General features: G+C 44.9%; 1 protein-coding gene across 4 annotated transcripts in view; it reads right to left on the bottom strand.

The window, feature by feature from the left end:
- Positions 1-992: 992 nt before the first annotated feature.
- The window catches only part of tspan9a (tetraspanin 9a), a 192,141-nt gene continuing 180,929 nt past the window's right edge, over positions 993-12,204 (bottom strand). For all 4 annotated transcript variants that reach the window (XM_048548674.2, XM_048548676.2, XM_048548675.2 and 1 more), the window contains 4 exons: positions 11,698-11,799; positions 10,639-10,770; positions 10,447-10,530; positions 993-2,076 (listed from right to left, as the gene is read on the bottom strand). In XM_048548674.2, coding sequence (XP_048404631.1) covers positions 2,005-2,076; positions 10,447-10,530; positions 10,639-10,770; positions 11,698-11,799 — 390 coding nt within the window. In that variant the 3' untranslated portion in view covers positions 993-2,004. The remainder of the gene's footprint in view (positions 2,077-10,446; positions 10,531-10,638; positions 10,771-11,697; positions 11,800-12,204) is intronic.

Below are 12,204 nucleotides of genomic sequence, written 5' to 3'. Positions count from 1 at the left end.
CACACACAAAATCAACAGCAACTCAATTTCTCACTGTGCATTACCACAACAGTGCTAGCAGTCCCACAAGGCAAGAGCTTAGTAACATTGGAACTACATGCAAGGCAATATCATGCAATGTCGCCATCATTCACAACTTGGAAACTACAGATGGACATTAAAACTGCTGCCATGGTGAAGAGTTACAAGCTGAATGACTAGCTGTTGGACTGGGTCTGTATTATTTTACTATAGGCACCCTATAGTTAGACAAGTGAGTGCTAAACCACTGACAGATTATTACAATATGGTAGCTCCATACAGATCCAGCCATTCTCTTTACTCTCAATCTTCTTCAACTTTCCAAACAAGTCCAATAAACAAGCTGATTTTTCATTGAAACAGGGAAATGTTGTAAATAATAGATCTCAAGCAATAGTTTTCAAGTGAAAAGGTTGGTGTGAATTTAGGGGAATGGGAGCGGAAAATAAACAGAAGGGGAGGTTTGATCTGGGGTACAAGACTGAAGGATAAGGGGGTGGAATTTCAAAGGGAATCATAATGTGACAAGAAACAGAACTACTCCATTACTTTGTGTATCAGAGCACCCGGAGGAAACCCACGCAGATACGGGGAGAACGTGCAAACTCCACACAGACAGTCACCTGAGGGTGGAATTGAACCCCAGTCCCTGATGCTGTGAGGCTGCAGTGCTGACCACTGAGCCACTGTGCCGCCCAGCTCAGACCTGTTCTTTCCAAACTTTTCCCTGTTCTAACGAAAGGTCATCGACTCAAAAACGTTAACTCTGTTTCCTGTTGCTGGGCAGGCTTAGCAATCCCCAGCATCTGCTGAATTTCAGCCCTTCTTCTGACTCAGATCTCGATCTTTCAGCCTATTCAAATGTTTTCACAACAAACAAGATATCATCACTGAGGGTTTTTGGCTTTTAAAGATCACACAAGGTTTGTGCAGTGACATTAAAGCAGAAAGAGCCCATATAAAACAGTACAAACAGTACAAAAAAATGCTCCATTATTTACTTAAAAGATACAATTCCTAAACTACATTAAAAAAAAGTTCCATTTGTATTTGCAAAGAGTAAGTGAATACATGCTGATGGTCAGACCTCAACTCTGGCTCTTCAAATGAAGCAGCAATGCCCTCACAGCAGCTTCCTCACTACAGCTTGTGTTGAGCAGTTCAGAGCGAGTTGCAGCAACACAGGGTCGAGGTAATTGTTTTCTGTTATACCTCGGAGAGGCTGCTGAGAAATGTTAGTCCCTCAGGTGGTATCAGTTGGTTACTAGTGTGAGCAGCACCTGACAAGTACGACAGTCAACCCCAACTTGACAGAACTCCCGTCTTTTTAAAAAAAAAGTACCTGCATGAAGGATTGAAACGTGATGTTTCTCTCTGACTGCTTCTCTTACAGGGGAACACTGTTTGCTGAGCGCACAGTTCAGACAGACAGGCAAAGTCCCGAGAAACTTCCCCTCCCTCGCAGACCGGGTTAGGCAAATGACCTCTTAATGCAACTCAAGACAGACATCAGTACACGTTCTCACGCAAAGAATAAAACGGTTAAAAATCTACTTTCCTGGTATCAAGCCAGAGATCAGGGGCAACAAAAACTGCTGTCCGAGCTCTGACTCATGGAAGTAACTTGGAATCCATCTCAAAGTGAGATTCCTGTACCAACAAGGCTGTGGCCTGTCGAACGTGGACTTTTAGTATGCGGCTGTTAGGGTCTTTTTTGATGAAGAGTGGAGGTTCTGAATCAGCACTATGTCTTTTGGAGAAGGATAGTGAGGGGTCGAAGTGGGGAGAAGGGTGAACAGAAGTTGCCAGAGAGAAGCTGACGGTGTTTAGCGCTTTGTAATTCTTTGGCAAAAGATTAAGGAGCTGTCGGAGCAGGTTTCCCAGTGCAGAGGATGACTAGAACCGTGCCTGGCAGACAAAACTCCGAGCTTCTGAAGAATGCTTCGTGATTTTGTGAGGGCATCGAACTGTCATCCAACAAGATTAGGCTTTGTATTTTTTACCAGTTCTGGAGATCTGATGGAACAAAGTCATTGAGAAAGCCATTCCAAGGATCTGAAAGAGAACGGAACAGAACTAAGTAAGTTGAGAGAAGCCACACAAGAGTTTACACTGGAATTCCCATTTCTGTTATCAAAATTCTGTCTCCCCCAGTGCAAGCCCTCCCAGCGCCAATGGGAACAGTGTGCTGTGAGAAAACAAATCACTAAGAGTAGAAATACTTGTCAAGAGTTGGAAGATACATCAGAAGGGCTGGGAACAAAATAAAAATATTTACACGTAATGATCAGGCTCACTCAGAGTCTCTGGTCAGCAAACTATCTGGAACATCTGAAATTGAAAGTTACCTAGAATGGCAAAAGCTTAGTAGAAGTGTTTTAAGAAAGACCAATTCACCATTGACCTTTTCTTTATTCTTTTGTGGGATGTAAACATTGCTAAGGCCAGCATGTACTGCCCGTCCCTAATGGGCAGAGCGTCTTGCTTAGCCTATTTCAGAGGGCAGTTAAAAGCCAACTGTGTTGCTGGGGTTTAGGCTCACATGTAGACCACAGCAGGTAAGGTCGGCAGAGCTCCCTCCCTAAAGGGCACACTGCGTTTTTCATCATCACCATCACGGAGCACAGCCTTCAAGTTCAGAGTTTTAATAACTGCATTTAAATGGCATCACTGCCATGATAGGATTTGAACAATGTCCTGAGGTGACCAGGTTGGGCCCCTGAGTTACACGTTGAGTGGATATCCTGCCACAGCATGATCGTCCATGTGGTTGCTCACACAGGTGAGTTGAGAGTAATGGGTCGGGAACATTTGTACAAGTGGAAGCTAGGTTTGACGTCAGGAGATTCCTTCTCTAATGCAAACAGCTGTCAACTCTTGGAACCAGAAGGATGCAGCACAGGAAATGACCATTTGGCCCATCTTGAGATGGGTACCCCATTCCTTTGCTCAGGGCCCACTGTCCTCCAAACCTTTGCTTTCTTGCTACACATCCAATTCTCTCTTGAAAGTCACCATTAAGTCTGATGCTTAATGAAATTTTCAGCTTCGGTCTGGTTCATTTGCTGATTATCATTAATCCACATCCTCCAGTTACCATTCCTCCTGCCACCCGGACCAACGTTCTCCATCAAAATACCAACAGCCTGACCAATTCTCCCAGTTGGAACTCTCTGCTCCAAGGTGAGCTTCACCAGTCTTTGTGTCATGAACATCTCTCATCCCCTTTCTCTCTTTTCCTTACCACACCGAAGAGATCATCTTTCCAACAAGATGCACATTCTGCTTCCTCGACCAATCTTCATCAAAGCCGACTCTCCCTCCTACCTCTCGGGTGAACTCTGGTAGTTAATGACCTTCCATCCTCATGCCCTCTCCTTTGAAAACTGCCACCATCACCTCTTTCCGCTTAAATCAGGCCCCTGACCACTCCATCCTTAAGAACGCCCATCTAAATTCCAATCCCCCCAACTTTCCTGCTCCCACTTCCCAAATAAAGCACAATCTTTCCAAAGGTTAAAAATCCCCTGATTGGGTTTCCAGCCTTGTCACTGCACTGAGCCAGCCTGCCACAATGGAGGATTTGTGCACGTTTGAATTTAGCCTTGCTAAGTTTGCTTTGCTTGAATCAGTTTAAAGGATGCAGGAAAGCTGCCACGTTGCTGATTGAATCAAGCCAACAAAAGATATTTCACAAAGAATAAAAGGGGAAGGTGTCAGAATTGATCAAAGAAACTGGTTTGAAGATTCAACAAGATGATGCATGAACGAGAGGCTTCTCTGTCTGGTTACGATTAAAGAACATCCCAAGTGCGTATTATACTACAGATCACCAAAATAGTGGAAGAGATATACACAAATTGCACACAGATGTAGGAATTACATCAAACTGAATATAGGGGGACCTGAACTGTCTAGATAAAACCAGATAGTCACAGTTGAAAGAGTAAAAGAGAAGCAGGAATCCCTGAAACATATACAAGAAAATTTGATCGGCCTATTTCTCAGGATGTCCTGTGGTGTAGTGGTTTAGAAACAGTAGGCGCATTGGCTTACTGACACGGAAGGTTATAAAACAGCTAAACAGGTTGTGATTGTCAGTCTGGACATCCTCCCAAACCATCTGACACCAGGTGGAAGGAAAAACAGAACCAAAGAAACTGCAGATGCTGTAAATCAAAAACAAAAACAGAAATTTCTGGAAAAGCTCAGCAGGCCTGGCAGTACCTGGAGAGAAATCAGAGTTAACGTTTCGGGTTGAGTGACCCTTCCCTTTGTTGGGTAAAAGAAGGAGAATCTCCTGGTCAGCCCTCCTGCCGAAGGAAATACCAAACCACTGCACTACTTTGCCCATTAGTGTGGACCAGACCAAAGGACACCCATGGCCCAACCCCTGAGGATGAAAGAAAGGGCGCAAGGTGGGCAGATCGTTACAGGGGGAGTTGACAGCTTAGCCCCACGGAAGGAGAGTCAAGCGTTGCTTGAGGCCTGGCCTGGTCATTCCAGACAATATAGGTCGCCACTGGATGTCCAGCCTTCATGGGAGAGGAAGTCGCACCCTCAGATGCTGCCGGCCAACCTGATTGACCAGCAGCTCCATCATGCCCAACAGCGCCAGAGCTCTGCAGTGGGCACTATTAGTAGTGCGGGAAAAAGTCCAAGGAGAATCATGGCTGCCACAAAAGAAGGTAAAATCCAGCACCATTTTGAGTTACAAGAAGAATAAAAAGAAATTACTTAAACAGATTTCATCCTCTGCACTAGGGGTCTTCAAACATGGCTTCTGCAAGGTGTCCCAGACCCCAGACCTGCTCTGGGTACAGCACAATAACTCCAGCTTCAGGCTTACTGCAGCCAGGTAAGGGGATCAATTGAACTTTTAATTAGCTCAATCAAGACTTCTTAACTGCATTTATAATTGAGGACTTAGCACTGATCCCTGTCACACTCCATTAGTTACAACTTGAGAGTAACCCAGGAGGAAATTGTGGCCCACTTAACCTAACATGGGGAAGGTTCTAGAATCCTGCATTAACACAGTTACATAACAAGATGCTTAAAAAAATCTCAGGTAGAATCAAAGATAATGGGAACTGCAGATGCTGGAGAATTCCAAGATAATAAAATGTGAGGCTGGATGAACACAGCAGGCCAAGCAGCATCTCAGGAGCACAAAAGCTGACCTTTCGGGCCTAGACCCTTCATCAGGTAGAATCAACATGGCTTTGTGGAAGGGAAATTGCGTCAAACTAATTTGTTGAAATTTTTTTTGGATGAAATAACATTCCTGGTGGACTGAATGGAATGGATAAATGGTTTGTACCCGGATCTCCAGAAGGTATTTGATAAGGTAATGCCATTAAAGATGGCTGTAGGAGCAAAGTCACGGTGTAGGAGTCGCAAATTAGAATGGATAAAGCAATAATTAACAAACATGAAACAAAGATTAGGGATAGATTGGTTATTTTTTTGGTTGATAAACTGCAACTAGTGGAACGCCACAGAGTTCAGTTTCTGGGTTTTGAACTACTTAAAATCTTTATCAATGATCATCTTCAATAAGAGACAATCTAATCACCTTACTGAAACATATATAAGATCTTGAGGGTACAGGAATAGGGTGGATGCTTTTCCCCGTCTGGTCAGAAATGAAGACAATATGTTTTTCTCAGAAGGTTGTCCAAGTGTGGTATTCTCTTCCCCAGGTAGGTAGTTGGAGACTGGCTCATTACATCTATTCAAGGCTGCATTAAGTAGATCTTTTACAGACAAGTTATAGGGAGGTTGTCATACCCAAGGTACAGCCAAAAGGTAGCTGGGTGACTGTCAGGAGGGGGAAAGGGAATAGGCAGATAGTGCAGGGATCCCCTGTGGCCATTCCCCTCAATACTAAGTATACCATTTTGGATACTGTTGGAGGGGTGACCTATCGGGGAAGGCCATAGCGGACAGGTCTCTGGCACTGAGCCTGGCTCTGTGGCACAGAAGGGAAGGGGGGAGAATAGGAGAGCAGTTGTAGTGGGGGATTCAATAGTAAGAGGCGCAGGCAGGCAGCTCTGTGGACGTGAACGAGATGAAAGGATGGTATGTTGCCTCCTGGGTGCCAGGGTCAGTGATGATCTTGGATTGTGTCTTCAAGCTCCTTAAGGAGGACGGTGAGCAACCAGCAGACCTGGTACACATCGGTACCACTGACATAGGTAGAAAAAGGCCTGAGAATGTGAGAAATGAGTACAGGGAGTTAGGTTGGAAGCTGAAGTCCAGGACAAACAGGGTAGTTATCTCTGGATTACTGCCAGTGCCATGTGATAACGAGGTAGGAAATAGGGAGAGAGTGCAGCTAAACACGTGGCTACATGGCTGGTGTAGCAGGGAGGGCTTCCATTATGTGGATAATTGGAGCACATTCTGGGGAAGGTGGGACCTGTACAGCAAGGATGGGTTGCACCTGAACCAGAAGGGCACAAATATCCTGGGAGGGAGGTTTGCTAGAGCTAGGGATGGTTTAAATTAGTTGGCAGGGGGTGGGGAACCGGATTTGTAATTCAGAGGATGAGGTATTCAGCCTTCCAACAGACACACGAGGGAGTGAGGTGGTTTATAAAGAAATGCGGTCGATGGAGCGTAAGTGCGGACACCAAGATGGTTTGAGGTGTGTTAGAAGTATCAGAAATAAAGCGGATGACATTAGAGCATGGATGGGTACTTGGAGTTCTGATGTTGTGGCCATTACAGAAACTTGGGTAACTCAGAGAGAGGAATGGTTGTTGAAAGTTCTGGGATTTAGATGCTTTAAAAGAAATAGGGAGAGTGGAAAGAGAGGTGGGGGAGTGGCATTGCTAGTCAGGGCGAGTATAGCAGCAACTGAAAGGCAGTTCAAGAATGATATGTCTACAGAATCAGTTTGGGTCGAGGTCAGGAACAAGAAAGGAGCAGTCACTTTGTTGGGTTTTTTTGACAGACCCCCTAATAGTTGCAGAGAAGTAGAGGAGTGGATTGAGAGGCAGATACTAGAAAGGTACAGAAGCCACAGGGTTGTAGTCATGAGTGACTTCAACTTTCCAAATATTGATTGGAAACATTTTAGTTGTAATAGTTTAGATGGAACAGATTTTGTCCAGTGCATTCAGGAAGGATTCCTGACACAGTATGTCAATAGACCAACACAAGGAAAGGCATTTCGGATTTGGTGCTTGGCAATGGACCGGGCCAAGTGTTAGACCTGTTGGTAGGAGAGCATTTTGGTGGTGGTTATCATAACTCTATTTCTTTTACAACAGTCATGGAAAAGGATAGGTACATACAGCAAGGTAAGGTTTATAATTGGGCTAAGGGTAATTACAATTCAGGTAGGCAAGAACTGGGTAACATAAATTGGGAACAGGTGCTGTCAGGGAAGAGCACCACAGAAATGTGGAGACTGTTTAAGGAATGCATACTGCGTGTGCTCGATATGTTTGTCCCTAAGAAGAAGAGAAGATGCGGGTGAGTAAGGAAGCCATGGTTCTCGAGAGAGGTCGAACGACCAGTTAAGAGGAAGGGGATGTTTATGTCAAGTTTAGGAAAAGAGGAATGGAAAAAGCTCTAGAGGGATACAAGTTATCCAGGACGGAGCTGAAGAAAGAGCTTAGAGCAGCTACAAGGGGGCATGAGAAAACCTTGACAGATAGGATCAAGGAAAACTCCAAGGCTTTTTACACATACGTGATGAATAACAGAATGATCAGAGAAAGGATAGGGCTGATCAAGGATTGTAAAGAGAATCTGTGCACGGAGGCTAAAGAGATATTAGAGGTCCTTAATGAATAATTTTCTTCAATATTCACAACTGAGAGGGACCTAGTTGTAGAGGAGGACAGTGTGACACAGGCTGGTAGGCTAGAAAAGGTCAATGTTAGTAAGGAAGATGTGCTAGGAGTTTTGAGGAAGTTGAAGATAGATAAGTCCCCTGGGCCTGATGGGATTTATCCAAGGATTCTAGGGGAAGAGAGGGATGAGATCGCAGGGCCTTTGGCGATGATCTTTTCATCCTCACTGTCCAGGGGTATAGTGCTGGAAGATTGGAAAGTGGCAAATGTCATTCCCTTGTTCAAAAAAGGGAACAGGGATAACCCCGGAAATTACAGGCCAGTTAGTCTTACGTCAGTTGTGGGCGAATTATTGGAAAGGGCTCTGAGAGACAGGATTTATGATCACTTGGAAAGGCACAGTTTGATTTGTGATAGCATTGGTTTGTGAGGGGTGGATCATGCCTCACAAACCTTACTGAATTCTTTGAAGAGGTGACCAAACACATGGATGAGGGTGGAGCAGTGGATGTGATATACAAGGATTTAAGTAAGGGGTTTGATAAGGTTCCCCATAGTAGGCTCATGCAGAGGCTTGGGATAGGGGGAAGTGTGGCAGATTGGATTCAAAATTGGCTGATCCTTAGAAGACAAAGGATGGTAGTGGATGGAAAACGTTCAACATGGTGCTCAGTTACAAGTGGTGTACCACAAGGATCTGTTCTGGGTCCTCTTCTATTTGTGATTTTTATACATGATTTGGTTGAGGGAGTGGAAGGGTGGATTAGCAAGTTTGTGGACCATACGAAGGTGGGTCACGTTGTGGACAGTGTGGAGGGCTGTTCTAGGTTACAAAGGGGCATTGCTCGGATGCAGAGCTGGGCTGAGAACTGGCAGATGGAGTTTAACCCTGAAAAGTGTGGGTGATTCATTTTGGGGGAAAGACAAACTTGAAAGCAGAATACAGGGTTAATGGAAAGATTCTTGGCAGTGTGGAAGAGCAGAGGGATCTTGGGGTTCATGTTCACAGTTCCCTGAAAGCTGCCACCCATGTGGATAGAGTTGTTGAGAAGGCTTATGGTGTGTTCGCTTTCATTAATAGAGGGATTGAGCTCAAGAGCTGTGAAGTTATGCTCCAGCTATACAAAAGCCTGTTTCGGCCACATCTGGAGTATTGTGTCCAGGTCTGGTCGCCTCATTACAGGAAAGATGTGGAGGCGTTGGAAAAGGTGTGGAGAAGATTTACCAGGATGTTGCCTGGAATGGAGGGAAGGTCTTACGAGGAAAGGTTGAGATGGCTAGGGCTTTTCTCTTTAGAACGATGAAGGATGAGAGGTGAGTTGATAGAGGTGTACAAAATGATCAGAGGTTTAGATAGAGTAGACAGCCAGAGACTTTTTCGTCGGGTGGATGTAGCTATTACGAGGGAACATAGTTTTAAAGTGAGTGGAGGTAGATACAGTGGAGACGTCAGAGGTAGGTTCTTTACCCAGAGAGTGGTAAGGGCATGGAATGCATTGCCAGAGAGGGTAGTGGAGTCGGCCTCATTAGGGGCATTTAAGCAGCTATTAGATAGGTATATGGATGATAGTATAAGGTAGGGGTGGAGGTTAGATAGACCTTAGGATTAGGGTAAAAGTTTGGTACAACATCATGGTCTGAAGGGCCTTTACTGTGCTGTACTGTTCTATGCTCTAATGACAAGGGAGTCCAGGGACAGATAGGAAAGTACAGCTGAGACCATAATCAGGTTAAACATGATCTTGTCAAACGATGGAACAGATTCAAAGGGGTGAATGGCCATACCACTGCTTCTATGTTCCTATTAAAGATGTCAAAATTAAAATGCAACAGATAATGGAAGCCTACGAAAACAGTTAACCTCATCATGCAGTAGAGAACCAAGTTTTAAACCAAGAAAGTAAGACAAAGGAATTTTTTGAGGTGCTGAATAAATATTTTGCATCTGTCTTCTTAATGGAAGAGGATATTGCCAAAATAACAGTAGAGAAGTGTTCTACCATATTTGATAACTTAAGAGAAAAGGAGGAGGAGAGGGGACCTAATTGAGGTATACAAGATAATGAGAGGCATAGAGAGAGTTGATAGTCAGAGACTATTTCCCAGGGCAGAAATGGCTAACATGAGGGGTCATAGTTTTAAGCTGGTTGGAGGAAAGTATAGAGGGGATGTCAGAGGCAGGTTCTTTACACAGAGAGTTGAGAGAGCATGGAATGCATTGTCAGCAGCAGTTGTGGAAGCAAGGTCATTGGGGACATTTAAGAGACTGCTGGACATGCATATGGTCACAGAAATTTGAGGGTGCATACATGAGGATCAATGGTCAGCACAACATCGTGGGCTGAAGGGCCTGTTCTGTGCTGTACTGTTCTATGTTTTATGTTCTATGTTAACAACAGATAAGGAAGAAACGCTTAAAAGGTCGGCAATGGTCAAAGTTAGAGAATTCACCCAGACCATATGGAATGTGTCTTTCGTTACTGACTGAAACAAGGGTAAAAATTTGCTCAACTTCTAGTTACAATCTTCTAATCGTTCTTCAAATGGACTGTTGTGCCAAAGGATTGGAGAATCACAAATCTTACAGCTGCTCATAGCCATTGGAAAGACACTGTACCTGAATCACCACAATGGACATCACTATCGAGCCAATCACAGCTGTTTGCTTCTCAAGCAATGACTCAATAGTATCATAGCAACCCTAAAAGAGAGAGAGAGAGAGAGAGAGAGAGAGGTGCTTTTAGACTCACTGAACAATGAGCAAACCATTACTGGGGAATGTTAGCCTACCAGAGTAGCAAGCACCTACCTGCACAAACCACTTGCTGGGATTGTTCTCTCCACACCCTTTGCTGTATTCCTGACAGCAGGAATCAGGGACTTTGTTACCACCCAGTATGCTATCCCAGTCAGTCGTGTTGTCAACACCACAGCACTCATACTGCAAAAGGGGGAGAGAGAGAGAGAGAGAGAGTGCGATGCACACATTACTGTAAAGGACTGAACTACGAGGTAGGCAGAAGGGGACTATGTGTGTGTGTGAGAGAGAGGGGGAGCAGAGAGAGAAAGGGGGAGCAGAGAAAGGTGGAGGAAGAGAGAGAGAGCGCAGAGGGCGGAGAGAGAGAGCGCGCGGAGGGCGGAGAGAGAGAGCGCGCGGAGGGCGGAGAGAGAGAGCGCGCGGAGGGCGGAGAGAGAGAGCGCGCGGAGGGCGGAGAGAGAGAGAGCGCGGAGGGCGGAGAGAGAGAGAGCGCGGAGGGAGGAGAGAGAGAGAGCGCGGAGGGCGGAGAGAGAGAGAGAGAGCGCGGAGGGCGGAGAGAGAGAGAGAGAGAGAGAGAGCGCGGAGGGCGGAGAGAGAGAGCAGAGGGCAGAGAGAGAGAGAGAGCAGAGGGCAGAGAGAGAGAGAGAGCAGAGGGCAGAGAGAGTGGAGAGAGACAGAGAGCAGGGGGGAGAAAGCTGAATATGTTATAACATACATGTCTGAAAAGAAGGAGAGTTGTACGCTGTAGTGTGTTTGCAGGGGGGGTGGTGACTGTATGGATTTGAGCAGATTTTATAAAGATGAATAGTAAGGGGAGAATATGAGAGACGATAGAAAAATGATATTCTGACAAAAAAAAATATTCTGACTGGTTTCTTAAGATGTAAATTTCACATTTACTTCAATTAGTAAGTAATGTATCAGGTGTTGATTATAAATTGTTTAAAATGGATCAAACACCCCAGTTTTGCATGAAAATCCATTATTATCTTGGGGACTATGTCTCAGACACAGGACTATGTCCCAGCTCACTTGGGGAAGGTCAGCAGGGCGGAAAAGAATAGAGATCTGTGAGTCAGATCAAGTGTTTCTCTGCAGAGTGAAACTCACCTCTGTCTGAATGATATTCCATGCGTTAGTTAGTCCGATATTCCCCTCTGATCCATACAGTGTGAGGCCCAACTTCAGATCCCCACGTGCATACTCAGCTACCTGTAAGGAAACAAGAGACTGTATTTTAGAGACAAACAGAAACAAGGCACAGTTCACATTTGTAGCACAAACAAGCATGGGATCCCCAGTGATGAATCATCTGACTTACGAACACTGATAATGATGAGTGTGATCCCAGACAGCAGCTTATTAAAATTAATTGTAAAAATTCAATGAGTGAATGTTTCCTTGTATTTATGAATGGCTGTTTTATCCTGCACTGTGTTCCAACTTGTGTACAAATTGGATTATGAAAGGACTCAGGAATGGAACCGATTCACGACACAGGGTGGACCTGTACCAGTACTCACCTGTACTGCACCCCCACAGCAACTCCCAGCCCATCAATGCCCAGCCTCTCATTACTGTCACAGCACCCTTTCATGGTCATTGACATATCTGTAT

This window comes from Stegostoma tigrinum, chromosome 18, assembly GCF_030684315.1.
Source record: "Stegostoma tigrinum isolate sSteTig4 chromosome 18, sSteTig4.hap1, whole genome shotgun sequence".
NCBI lineage: Eukaryota > Metazoa > Chordata > Chondrichthyes > Orectolobiformes > Stegostomatidae > Stegostoma > Stegostoma tigrinum.
Note: the sequence above shows the minus strand (reverse complement) of the source record. Positions and strands in the feature narration are given on the sequence as shown.